At 48.6% G+C, this 12,547-nt stretch overlaps 1 protein-coding gene across 1 annotated transcript; it reads right to left on the bottom strand.

Moving 5' to 3' along the window:
* Window positions 1-3,694: 3,694 nt before the first annotated feature.
* LSM3 (LSM3 homolog, U6 small nuclear RNA and mRNA degradation associated) lies at window positions 3,695-12,507 on the bottom strand. Its single transcript, XM_027522803.1, has 4 exons — window positions 12,402-12,507; window positions 11,115-11,225; window positions 8,243-8,338; window positions 3,695-4,093 (listed from the first exon to the last, which is right to left on the bottom strand). Exons 1-4 carry the CDS (start codon window positions 12,420-12,422, stop codon window positions 4,013-4,015), a joined length of 309 nt encoding a protein of 102 aa, XP_027378604.1. The 5' UTR covers window positions 12,423-12,507; the 3' UTR covers window positions 3,695-4,012.
* Window positions 12,508-12,547: the final 40 nt, after the last annotated feature.

Here is a 12,547-nt window from a genome sequence, read left to right as displayed (position 1 = left end):
CAAGTTATTCTTATATAACAGGCACTCTGTCTCCAGCTCCCACCCACTCTTTCCCCTGGTTCCTTTCAGAGAAGTACCCCTCTCCTCACTCAGACCAGATTATCCCTAGGTGGATAATCTGACCCTTAGTTCTATGATGGGCACGTGGCTCAGGCCCAACCAATCAGTGTGCTCACTCAGTCGTGTCCGACTCCTTGGCACCCCACGGACTGTAGCCCAAGAGGCTCCTCCATCCATGGGATTTTCCAGGCAAGAACACTGGAGTGGGCTGCCACCTTTCTCCAGGGGATCTTCCCGACTTTGGGACCGAAGCCGCATCTCCTACACTGGCGGGGAGATTCTCTGCCGCTGAGTCACCTGGGAAGCCGTCCTCTAGGTTCCTCGCTTTCAGCGCTGCTGCCGGAAGAGCTGCATCCTCTCACCTCCATGCTTCTGCCCTCGTCCCTGTTGTTGAACACGTTAAAAACAACGTCTAATTGAGAAGCGTCCATCTCACATACACCATCTAACTTCTAATTTTGTAACCTCTGGGGCACTTTGCCTGACGAAGGTCGTATTTGTTATCCTTACATTCTCAGGGCCCTCAGGCTCTCTATCTGTGTAGCACCTGCAAACTTGATAAATCCTTTCTAGAAACCAATGGCCCTTCAGTTGGTTTTCCCCTCAGGAATCTTAAGTTTGGTTCAGCTACCCCGCTGGGTTTCCTCTCAGATCTCTGTGCTGAACGGCAGTCCTCTGACCCCCTTTTCCCCGGATGCAATAGCATGAAGGCCTCTGCACATGGTGCACGCGTGCCAACTCACTGCAGCTGGGACGGCTCTGTGTGACCCCATGGCCTGCAGCCCCCCAGGCTCCTGTCCATGGGATTCTCCAGGCAACAATACTGGATCGGGTTGCCACGCCCTCTTCCAGGGGATCTTCCCAACCCAGGGATGGAACCCAAGTCCCCTGTGGCTCCTGCACTGCAGGCAGATTCTTCGATGGTGAGCCACCGGGGAAGCCCTTTACACGTTATCTTTTCTCTTTTTCCTGCTTTTTTGCAAAACACTTGTAACTGTGAGATCACGTAATAGTTGAGTGAGCGATTCAGGGACCATTGCTCTTCTGATCCTAACATATATTGGGTTCTCCTCGCCAAGAAGGCTAGGCAGGGACCAGCACGTGAGCCAGTCGAAAACGAAAGCTCAGCAGCTGGCAAGCAGCTGGCTGTAATCCTGGATCTGCTACTGGGAAGGGCCTGCCCAAGAATGAAATCCACGCAGCTCACCAGAGCCGAGGGACACAAGCATCACCGAGCCTCTGGAGCCTGCCGGGGTGACTCCCGGCATTGCCAGTGACTTGCCACCCAGTGCAGGTGAGCACTGCTCACAGCTGGCAACCGCTCGCCCAGTGGAACAGTCCTCCCCTCCGACTGCAGGCTAAAGCGTAGGTATGTATTACAGGCATTCCTTGCTGATCGTGTTTCACTTTATTGCTTTTTTTTTTTAACAAATTGAATGTTTGCGCAACCCTGCATTAAGTTTCCTGGAGCGTTTTTTCCAACAGCATTTGCTCACTTCATGTCTCTGTGTCACATTTTCATAATTCCTGCACCAGTTCAAACTTTTTCACTGTCATGGTAATCTGTCATCAGTGATACTCGCTTTATCGTGGGGGTCTGGAACCAAACCTGCAATAGCTCCACAATGTGCCTACATCTGTCACAGAAGGATGTGTGAAAACAGCCTAGTTTGGGCAGACCTTTAAAAACCACTATTTAAAATGTATGAAAAGTGCCTATTTGCAGCTGATGCTTTTAGTCTTACTTGGGAAGCTCAAGTTACTCAGGTTTCAATTGGGGCACGTGTCACCTCAATGCTGAGTATGTACCCGCACATTTTGTCTGTCCATCCTTGTTCGTGGGGAACCACAAGTCGGGACCATAAGCCACCAACACGGGGATCCAGGTATGGCATCTGCTTGAGAGGCTCCCCCTTGAGTGATGTGATACCACGTTACAGAAACTACCAGTCACCAGCTCCGGTGACATTGGGCCGTCCAGCTGGCTGGAGCTCAGGGTGCCGTGCAGCCCTGGAAATCCAAGGCACGGCTCTGGGGCCCTCTGACTGCACCCTCTGAGGGCAGCACCCCTTTAGGCCTGGAGAAGCAGCCTGGCAGGAAGCTGCTTGAATGGCCCCTACTGTGGCTTGGGCCCCAGCTCCAACCCTCCAGGCAGGCAGCCTGAGCTCCGTAAGGGCTCGCAAAACCCGTCTGGGGACATGCAGAGGGTTATCCTGCAGATACACTTGTTTAATATTTACTTGGCTGTGCCAGGTCTTGGTTGAGCACTCAGATCTCCAGTCTCCGCTGTGGTGTGCAGGATCTTTAGTTGTGGGATGTGGGACCTAGCTCCCTATCAGGGATGGAACCCACAGCCCTTGCGTTGAGATCGCAGTCCCAGCCACTGGACCACCAGGAAGTCCTATCCCCTGTATCTTAGCAGCCAGGACTAAGCAGACGTTTGTATAGAGCAGCTGGGTTTTATGTGCACACGATGGCACCTGGGTCAGATGGTAAGGTCCATGGTTTTTAGAAACATAGTGTGTGCAGAACGTAGTCCTCACAGCCAAAAACAGTTCTATGTAACCTATCAACTCTAGGAGAAAACACAGAAAGATGACCAAGCAAAGAATAGAGAAAGCATTCAAGAATTAAGCACAGATACCAGATGCTACAGGGAGAGAATCGGAGTGGCCATCACCAGCCTGTGGTGGACATCAGGAGCCAGGGCTGCCCGCACGCTCCCCCGGGAACTGCCTGGGACCCACAGGCAAGAACTGAGAGCTCACGGAACTTCAGCTTCTCGTCACGTCCTGCAGGACGTGCCACAGGGGATGCCAGAGAAGACAGGCACAAAATGCCTCTGCTCGGTGCACTCTGACAAGAGATGGCAATTATCACACGGACCGACGACAGCGGCTCCGAAACAGTGTTCTGTTCAGGAAGGATGATCCAGAGGATCGACCGCTCGCCACCATCACAAACACAGTCCCACTTCTTCAACAGTGAAGAGGCTGCTGGAAGCAGGCTCCCTCTTGGGACTCCCTGAAGCCTGGACCAAGTGTGCGGATGCAGAAGGTTTTCTCCTGTCTTCTGACATAGATAAGCCTCTGTCGGCTTGCCCACACTTGTTTTCCTCGTCTCCATTAACTTGTAGGAACAGGCACAATAAAGAAAATGAAACCACTTTATACAATGTCTAACGAAAGCATCTTTCTCGCACATGGCTTAAAACCCTGCATGTTGGCACAGTGCGCTAGATAATGGATCAACCACCACTGAAGCCCGACCTTAGAAAATCAGGCCAGACAGAAGGAACAGCACCGGGCTTCACCGTTCACCGCAGTGCTAGTGTTTCCGATGAGACGGCATCACCACCACACCTGCCCAGCCAGGTGGTTCTGGCTCGGGCGCTGGTCCCTGCGTGCTCACGGCATCCCATACACGTATGCCACCACCAGCACAGCCCTCACTGCCTGGCAGTCACTGCGCCTCAACAAGTGCCTTTCCGAAGGGTCCAGGGAGGGACACAGATCCACAAAACTGCAGTTCCCGGGACTCAACTTGGTGCTGCAAATACAGCAGACGCAGAACAAGTGGACAACTGAACGGAAGACGTGCTTCTTTTAAAGAATTCACAAGACAGGAGACCACGTTAAAAACCAAAGTGGAAACGACACATTTAATTTAAAGAAGAAACCCAAAAATTGTGCAAAAAAACAGTGGAGCAAATCAATTCCTGAAAAAGCTCTGTATCTTGATGATCGCATTTATTGGAAGGGTTGGATAAAAATAAAAATGCCGTTTAGCTGAAGAATTTGTGAGTTATCTACAAACCAACTTATTTCAGGAGTGGAAGAATTCTTGGTTATTTCTTAGTATCAAGATGTACATTGGTCTCTCCTGAATATCTTCCACATTCAAAGAGGCAATCACAGTATAGCCATCTTCCACACAGGATAAATTCTCCATTTCAGCCAACTCTCAGTGGCGGGGCAACTAGCACAACACCGTCTCCCCGTACAAAGAGCATCGGAATATTCCGTTTTGTTGACTGGAAGAGGGAAAAAAAAACAAAACACAGAACCCATTTGTACAAATTTGTAGTAGTGGTATTCATTTTCTGAGATAGAAATTTGGAAACAAAAACCCACAGATTCATCGTAACACAAACAGATGGCTTTAAAACCCTGGCCACTTACCTTTGTGACACAAAGAACCATCTCCGGAGTGTTTCTTTTCCTGGAACACAGCCGGGGGAGGGGCTGCAGCCATCCAGGCAGCCCGTCCCCCCTCTTCCCGGCACACAGCTCACACAGCTCGACATTCCTCACACTCCCGGGTTCTAACCAGTGAGAAGTGAGCAGGAGTGACGGCTGACCCTAAGCCTCCCACAAAGGCCCCTCTGGGGTCTCTCCCCGACATGGACTCAGACTACGGAGAACGCTGGGGGCGGCAGAGCCAGTAAGCCGGGGTCCCTGACTGAGCACGAGCAGGGCTGGTGCACCGAGCTAAAGCCTCGCTAGAGACTGTGGGCACAAATAAAACCCTCCCCTGCTGCTTCACTGTGGCGCTGATCCACTCACGTATGGAATGGGTATCTTTTGTGTGAGCCAGGGGACGAGCCCTAGGCAGTAAGGAAACAGACAAGGAAGGTCTGAAATCTTCTCACGCCTCAGTAAACTGTTGCCTCAAGTGAACTGAAGTGAAGTGGCTCAGCTGTGTCCAACTCTTTGCGACCCCATGGACTGTAGCCTACTACGCTCCTCTGTCCACGGGGTTTTTCAGGCAAGAGTACTGGAGTGGGTTGCTATTTCCTTCTCCAAAGGATCTTCATGACCCAGGGATCGAACCCAGGTCTCCCACACTGTAGGCAGACGCTTTACCGTCTGAGCCACCAGGGCAGTCCCAAAACTGTTGCCTAGAAAGTAGCTAAAAAGTAGCCTAAAGACGTCCCAAACCTAGGTTCTGGGGAAAAGGTTGGAAAAAGCCAAACATTGGTAGTGTTGCTGTTAATCTGATGCGCTGGGCAGGGCAGTGTAAGGAAGAGATGAGCTCAGGCGATAACTAGCAGGTTTTCAAGCAGCGATGATAAGAAACAGAATTCATAAGGTCAGAAAAGCCAACTGTTTTTAGACTCCAAACTGTGGACAAAAAGCAAGAAAAACAGCTCCGAGGCACAAAGCAGCCCTGTCCATGCTCTCAGTTAAACAAACTCAGCCCTAAGGGGAAGACGAGATAAGGGTGCTGCCTCCCCATCCAAGTTTACATTAGCAGGTGACCTGGGGCAGCCAACACTACTTTGTAGAGGAGCCCACGTTAGAGGTGGGTAACTAGAGACACAAAGGCCTCTGCGAGTTTCACCGAGAGAAGGGTTTCGGGGTTACGGGCCCAAAGAGCTGGCTGGAAAGAAACAGACGGGAAACACAAGAAGTCCTAAGTTCTAAAGAAATGGCACTCACAAAGGATCCGGTGATTGGCTAACAAAAGCCTCTGACAAACTGAATATCCCAGCATACTTCAGTGTTTCTGTCAACACTCTGCAGCTCCCATATTTAACAATAAAAATACAGGTAACCAATAAAGAGTTCTAAACAAAGAAAGAGTAAGGTTTTTTTAGTATAAGTATGTCCCAAATATCGCACAGGTCATACTTTCACTACTCACGCCTCCCAGGGGATCATCACTGAAGGACCAGTGACTGCTCAGGGTCCTCCCCTTTTCTGAAAGCGAGTGTTTATGGTGGCGGACATCCTGTCCCTGCTCTCCTGCAGTGCAGGCGGGAGGGACAGTGACAACCTGTCCTTCTTAGCTAACAGGAATCTGTACAGCTGACTCCATGTAGCTCTGACAGAACTGTTTCTGTGCCAGGCAGAAAGTACTGGTAATAGCTAGGGTTCCAGAACTTTTTTTAACATGTAAAAACTATGTTTTATGAGCTTCCTAGGTACTGGAACATAAAAAGAGAACCCTGAACAGTAAATTCAAGTAATACCTATAAATTTAGTATGTTAAATCAAGTATACCTATCTGTCAGCCATGAATGGATCTAACTCTTTGTATCTCTCAGCGTTCTCAAGTTTTACTGTGCATAAGGTCACCTGTTTAACAGCTTTTAAGGCCATTTTCTGGCTCCATGCCCAGAGATCCTTACTCCATAGGCCAGGGTGGAGCCTGTGAACCTGCATTTCTAACAAGCTCTGGGTCTGCCCATATTTCAAAACTCTTGAGGAAATTAATCCTCCCAACAACCATCAAAGTGAGCTTAGCAGCGGAACCTTCCCAACTGTAGTCTTCAGATGAGACCCCAGACCCTGTGCAACCTCATGAGAGACCCTAACACAGAAGACCCAGCTGAGTCTGAACACCTGACCCCCAGAAACTGCAAGCTGGTAAGTGGATGTGCTTTTAAGACACTAAGGTTTGGGCTGACTTGTTATACAAAACTCTGAGATAAAGGGTCCAAATAACTAAGAAAGTCACGATCAGAAACAAGGAATTGAGAATGACCTCATTTTGAAGGTGAAGAACACCAGGAGTCTAGTTTTAGATGTACTGAGTTTAAGATAACATCCAAAGTGGGTATTTATGCAGTAAGAATATTAGAAAAGAGAGATGCTCAGAAAAGACACAGATTTATCCATAATCATAATGGCCACCACCCATCACCTGCTGCCAGCTTCGCAAGCACCAAATGCAGTGCATCTTGGAAGGCACAATTACTGTACTGGCATTTTACTGAGCAGGTCCTCGAGGCTTAGAGAATTTCTAGAATTTGCCCACGGTTACAAAACTCATCAGCAGCAGCCAAGATGTGAACAAAGATCTGCTCACCCAGAGCTCAAGCTTTTATGCTGTACTGTCATCACAGACTGATGCTTATAGCAGACAGTGACTACCAGTTAACACGTGTGAGGGAAAAACACACATTAAAACAAAAAAATCCATCCATGTTCAGAAGGAAAAAGAACACTAGCCAAGGAGTCAAGAGTGCCTGAAAAGAGGAGAGCCGGGATAAAGCAGAAGCACAAAAACCAACAAAGGCTAACATCGGAGCACTTACTATGTGCCTGTCGCCGTCTAAAGGCTTTTCACGGAATCTCTCAATGAATCCTCAACCGTAGTATGAAATGAGTCGGTATTACCATCCCTATTTTACAGGCATGGAAACTCAGTCACAGACAAGTTGGGTAACTGATAAAATTATAGAGCTGGTAAGCAACAGAGTCAAGACATGAATCCCAGCGGCCCTGTGGCCTGAGCCTACACAGGAAAGCACGATACTAGAGGAGGGTCAGAGATGGCTTCTCAATACTTACAAGACTGAAGAATAAAATGTGCCAATATATGGAAGATCTGCATAATTCAGTGAACTAATACTTTCCAAATGACCAGAGTTTGATGTAACAAAATTATGCATATATACAAGATCCATTCCAAGTGCAAGGTACCAATGAACCTACATATAACAAGAGTACGGAGGTTCACCGATGTAGTCTTAGATTCCACACTACAACTAACCTTTAAGAAACTACTGCTCGTTGAGTTTGGGTGTAGCATCAAAGGCAAGCATCCACAAAAACACTCTGTCGATCCCAGTTAACCTATCTGTGTGATGTTCAACCACAGCGTAGCACAACAGATTAAATGCAGAAGAAAAGATGCAATTAAATGTTGTCTATTAAGACAAGCATTTGCAAAACATAAAACAAAGACACTCCTCACTAAATGTTTTGTTTCAGAAAATATAGTCAGTATTCATGAGAATGTTACTTATGTCAACATGCAATAGATTTATTGTTTTAATGAGTTAATATTTTTTAATTTCTCAGTTTTAGTTTCCAACAAGTACTGATAGATAAATTCACATCAAACAAAACATCGTCCTGTATTAACGTTACTCACAGCCGTATCTCAATGCATCCTGGCAAGCCAAACAGAAGTAACCAGTGTTCCTGCCCAGCAGTGAGGAAGTCACGTCGCAAAGGTACTTCCTGCCCAACATATCCCAGGTAGGAAGCGGCCAAGCCAACACTGGAAACCCAGGTCTGTCCAACTCCAAAGCCTTTGCTTTTAATTGTTACATTCTACTGAGCCCATGAATAGGTATCAAAACATGAAAGGCTTTCCATAAATAAGTATTAAGTTGTTGAATTCTGAGAATTGACATTTTGAACGTGTTGACTAGAACTGCATGACTTACTTTATATATCTCTTCATATGTTTCTTCATCAATTTCTATAGTTGTCACAGTTTCTTCCACATCTCCCAATATCATATTTAAATGCTGATCATAAGCCTGAAGTGGGAAGGTGAGGGACCAAGAAATTTAATAAGCAAATTAGGAAAAAATAAACAGGGCTTACAATATGCAAATGGATCAATTACAAGTAACACATAACATTAACTTACACCACAAACTTTACATGCAAATAAAAAATAACCCTGCTGTGCTAATACACTGTTTCTTTGCAGACCATCTCCCACGATTACTTAATTGACCTAACACAAATATAAAACTGTTTATGGTCAAAGATGAATTTACTCAAAATAATTTGAAGTTTTGTATAGTAAAGGAAAACAAATTCTGTAACTGCTAAGATGACAGCACTGGTTTCATAAAGGCACAAGATGCTGTCACTCAAACCTCCCTGTCCCAGACAACACCACAGAGTAAACTCGCGTGGAGCAGCACCTGCGCATCTCACAGCCTCACCAGAACTAACTGCTCAGCACAGTCAGCAAACAGTGCAGCTCGGATACTCAGGGATGCCCTCAATCTACGCTCCAAAGCTCAGGCATCTGACCAAATGGTGAACCTCCAGAGCGGGGGCAGAGGGTCTTGTTTAGAACCCACTTCAGTTACTTCTAGTCAAGTGTTAAATGGTTCACCAGCTCACATCAAAATAAGAGCAGCCAATTAGCAACACAGGGAAGTGCCAGGCAAAGCACACCAACAAGGGCAAAGATCCACAGACGAGGCCCCAAAACAGAAGGCGGGGTGGGGCGGGGAGGGGGCATCCAGTGCAGGGGGAGCGAGTCCACACAGGGGCTGAAGAAGCGGGGCGGGGAGGGGGCATCCAGTGCAGAGGGGAGTGAGTCCACACAGGGGCTGAAGAAGCGGGGCGGGGAGGGGGCATCCAGTGCAGAGGGGAGCGAGTCCACACAGGGGCTGAAGAAGCGGGGCAGGGAGGGGGCATCCAGTGCAGAGGGGAGCGAGTCCACACAGGGGCTGAAGAAGCGGGGCAGGGAGGGGGCATCCAGTGCAGAGGGGAGCGAGTCCACACAGGGGCTGAAGAAGCGGGGCGGGGAGGGGGCATCCAGTGCAGGGGGGAGTGAGTCCACACAGGGGCTGAAGAAGCGGGGCGGGGAGGGGGCATCCAGTGCAGGGGGGAGTGAGTCCACACAGGGGCTGAAGAAGCGGGGCGGGGAGGGGGCATCCAGTGCAGGGGGGAGCGAGTCCACACAGGGGCTGAAGAAGCGGGGCGGGGAGGGGGCATCCAGTGCAGAGGGGAGCGAGTCCACACAGGGGCTGAAGAAGCGGGGCGGGGAGGGGGCATCCAGTGCAGGGGGGAGTGAGTCCACACAGGGGCTGAAGAAGCGGGGCGGGGAGGGGGCATCCAGTGCAGAGGGGAGTGAGTCCACACAGGGGCTGAAGAAGCGGGGCGGGGAGGGGGCATCCAGTGCAGAGGGGAATGAGTCCACACAGGGGCTGAAGAAGCGGGGTGGGGAGGGGGCATCCAGTGCAGAGGGAGCGAGTCCACACAGGGGCTGAAGAAGCGGGGCGGGGAAGGGGCATCCAGTGCAGAGGGGAGTGAGTCCACACAGGGGCTGAAGAAGCGGGGCGGGGAGGGGGCATCCAGTGCAGAGGGGAGCGAGTCCACACAGGGGCTGAAGAAGCCTCCAAGAGTTAAGGCAACATGTCCGTCCGGGAGGGCCTGTCTATGTGCCACTGGCCCAGGTAAAAAAGCTCAGTTCTATTTTTCTCTGCAAAGTTGCCACTATTCCATGTCCTGGGGCTCATCTTCCTTTCTGCAATTTAAGATTTAGCACAGGAGGTTCTTTACCTTTAGGTTTCATATTAGGTAGAATCATGGTACTGAAGAGACAGTGGAAGTCAGATGGCTTAGGTTCCTAGTTTGGCCCTCCTTTCTACTGGCTGTCACCTTAATCAAGTAACTTTACCTTTCTGAGCCTGAGCTTCTTCAAATGCAAAATGGGGATAATGAGTATCTGCACTCACAGAGTTGTTATAGAGATTAAATGAGATATTACAGGCAAAACACTCAGAATAACAGCACCTGGTTTAGTGCTGGATAAAAACTAGTACTTTAGGGTAGAATGGCAATGATAAAAAGAACACACTCAGCAAAGAAATAAGTTACCAAGAAGAGACAAAATCTTTTAATACACTCTCTTTATGAATAAATGGAACCACCTCAAAGGACCAACCCTACAGAAATATTTATATGTGCAGATGTAAACAAAGGTCTACGTATAAAAAGCAGCGTTACTTTTAGCAGCAAGAAATGGAAAACGATTCTGGTGTCACTACTGCCGCGTCAAGAATCCTGAAAAGTCATCAGTGTATACAGTGCAAGTATTTGCACACAGACACATGCTCATGTACGTAAATACAGAGAAAAGACCTGGAAGATTACAGACCCAACAGAAGGAACGGCTACTGGTAGAAGAAATAGCATTCTACTTTTACTCTACGTGTGTCTGTGCTATCTAAAATTTTTCACAACAAAACACAAGTTAATATGTATATATATGTCAGTAGTTTAAAGAACACTTAAATAAGAATGGAGAGCAAGTAAATGTTATTGACAAAAAAATAGAAAGGAAAAAATGAAAGAAATGAAAGTGTTCTTTAATAAATACACCATTTCCATTAAGAGGAAAAAATGTTAAAAATATGAATAAAATACCACCGCATTTGGCCTTTAGAAATATGGGTGACTCTCCACCTCCTTCCGGTCAACAGTCAGCACACTCTTCCAGAGCAGACAGTTTCCACCTTTTAGAGGAGGAGGGAGAGGGACACTGTCTCCAGGGGTCAGTTCACTCACATGCAACCTGCCTCGGAGCTCTCTGTCGTTCCTCATCTTCACGTAGATGCGCTCGTCCAGGCTGAGCCGGATGAGATCCAAGGGCTCTTCCACAGTGTTGGTCGTTTGTTGCTGATGAAAGAAACAGGCTGAGTGGCGCTACAGGACTAGAGTGAAGGATCGGGACCCCCGCGCCCTGTGTGGCAGCGGGCGAGCGCTTAGCCCCCCGGCGCCCCAGTCCCCTAATCTGCACAACGCGTGTACCAACAGCGCCTACCTAACACCGCTGTTGTGAGGCTTGAAGGACAGTGTATGAAGGTGCAGAGCAGTGCCCAACACTAAGTGCTGGATTACGAAGAAGACAGAGAGGAGTTAGGACAAAATAACATGACTCTGTTCCCTCAAAATCCGAACTGTCTGACCCCATCTCAGGGTGGAGGGAGTCACTCTCTCAGGGACTTCACATTTATTTCAAGTATCATTTAGTAGACTGAAGACCATACACTTAATGACTACCACATACGAGAGAATGCTAAGCAGAGATCAATGTTTGAAGGAGGATTATGAATGCAGCGCAGGGCAGGCTGAGTTTAGGGCGCCATTTGGCCCGTAAGATGAATATATCAGTATTTAGCATCCAGTATAGAATAATGGGTGAAGGCACTGCCTGTGACTCTGGGCGTGTGGGCTCAACTCCCGATTCTGACACTTGGAAACTGGGATTAAAAACCGTGCCATCTCTAATTCTCAGTTTCCCTGTTTACAAATGACGGGTAAAGAATCCGCCTGGCAATTCAGGAGACGCGGATTCGATCCCGGGGTCCGGAAGAACCCCTTGGAGGAGGAAACGGCAACCCACTCCAGTGCTCTTGCCTGAGAAACCCCGCGGATAGAAGAGCCTGGCGGGCTGCAGTCCACGGGCTCGCAGGAGTCGGACACGACTTAGCAGCATCCTCCCTTCATGATTATTGCGAGGAGTAAAAAAGGGCCAACGTATTAATTTGATGCATTTTAAATAGTATCTGGCAAACAGAAATATACTCAAGAGAAAGGAAGTGGCGAGAGTGAGGAATAATTAGTTTTCAGCTGGTTTCGAACAGTAAAAGATCTCAAGGCCCGACGTAAAATTCGGAGGGGGCGCGGTTAGCCAAAAGGCAGATTTGAGGCCGTGAAGACCCAGAAAGAGGCGGCACAACTGGCCACCTTTCTGTGAGACTGGAAAACGCAACCCTGGTAGGCAAACCCGCGCAGAACCAGGCCCGGGAACAAGTAAGCTGCTTCGGAGACGGCGCTTCAGAAGACACTCACCTGGTCCACGTCGTCCGCCATCTTTCAAACCCTGCGCTCTTTCCCGCCTCTCGCGAGAATATGAGAACCCCACCCCCGCCTCAGGTCTCTGGAAACGCGAGAACGCAACGCACCGGAAGTAGAAAGGAATCGGTCTTGCGGCTTCT

This window comes from Bos indicus x Bos taurus, chromosome 22, assembly GCF_003369695.1.
Source record: "Bos indicus x Bos taurus breed Angus x Brahman F1 hybrid chromosome 22, Bos_hybrid_MaternalHap_v2.0, whole genome shotgun sequence".
NCBI classification, from domain to species: domain Eukaryota; kingdom Metazoa; phylum Chordata; class Mammalia; order Artiodactyla; family Bovidae; genus Bos; species Bos indicus x Bos taurus.
The sequence above is the reverse complement of the archived record's forward strand: the minus strand, read 5'-3'. Positions and strand labels throughout refer to the sequence as shown.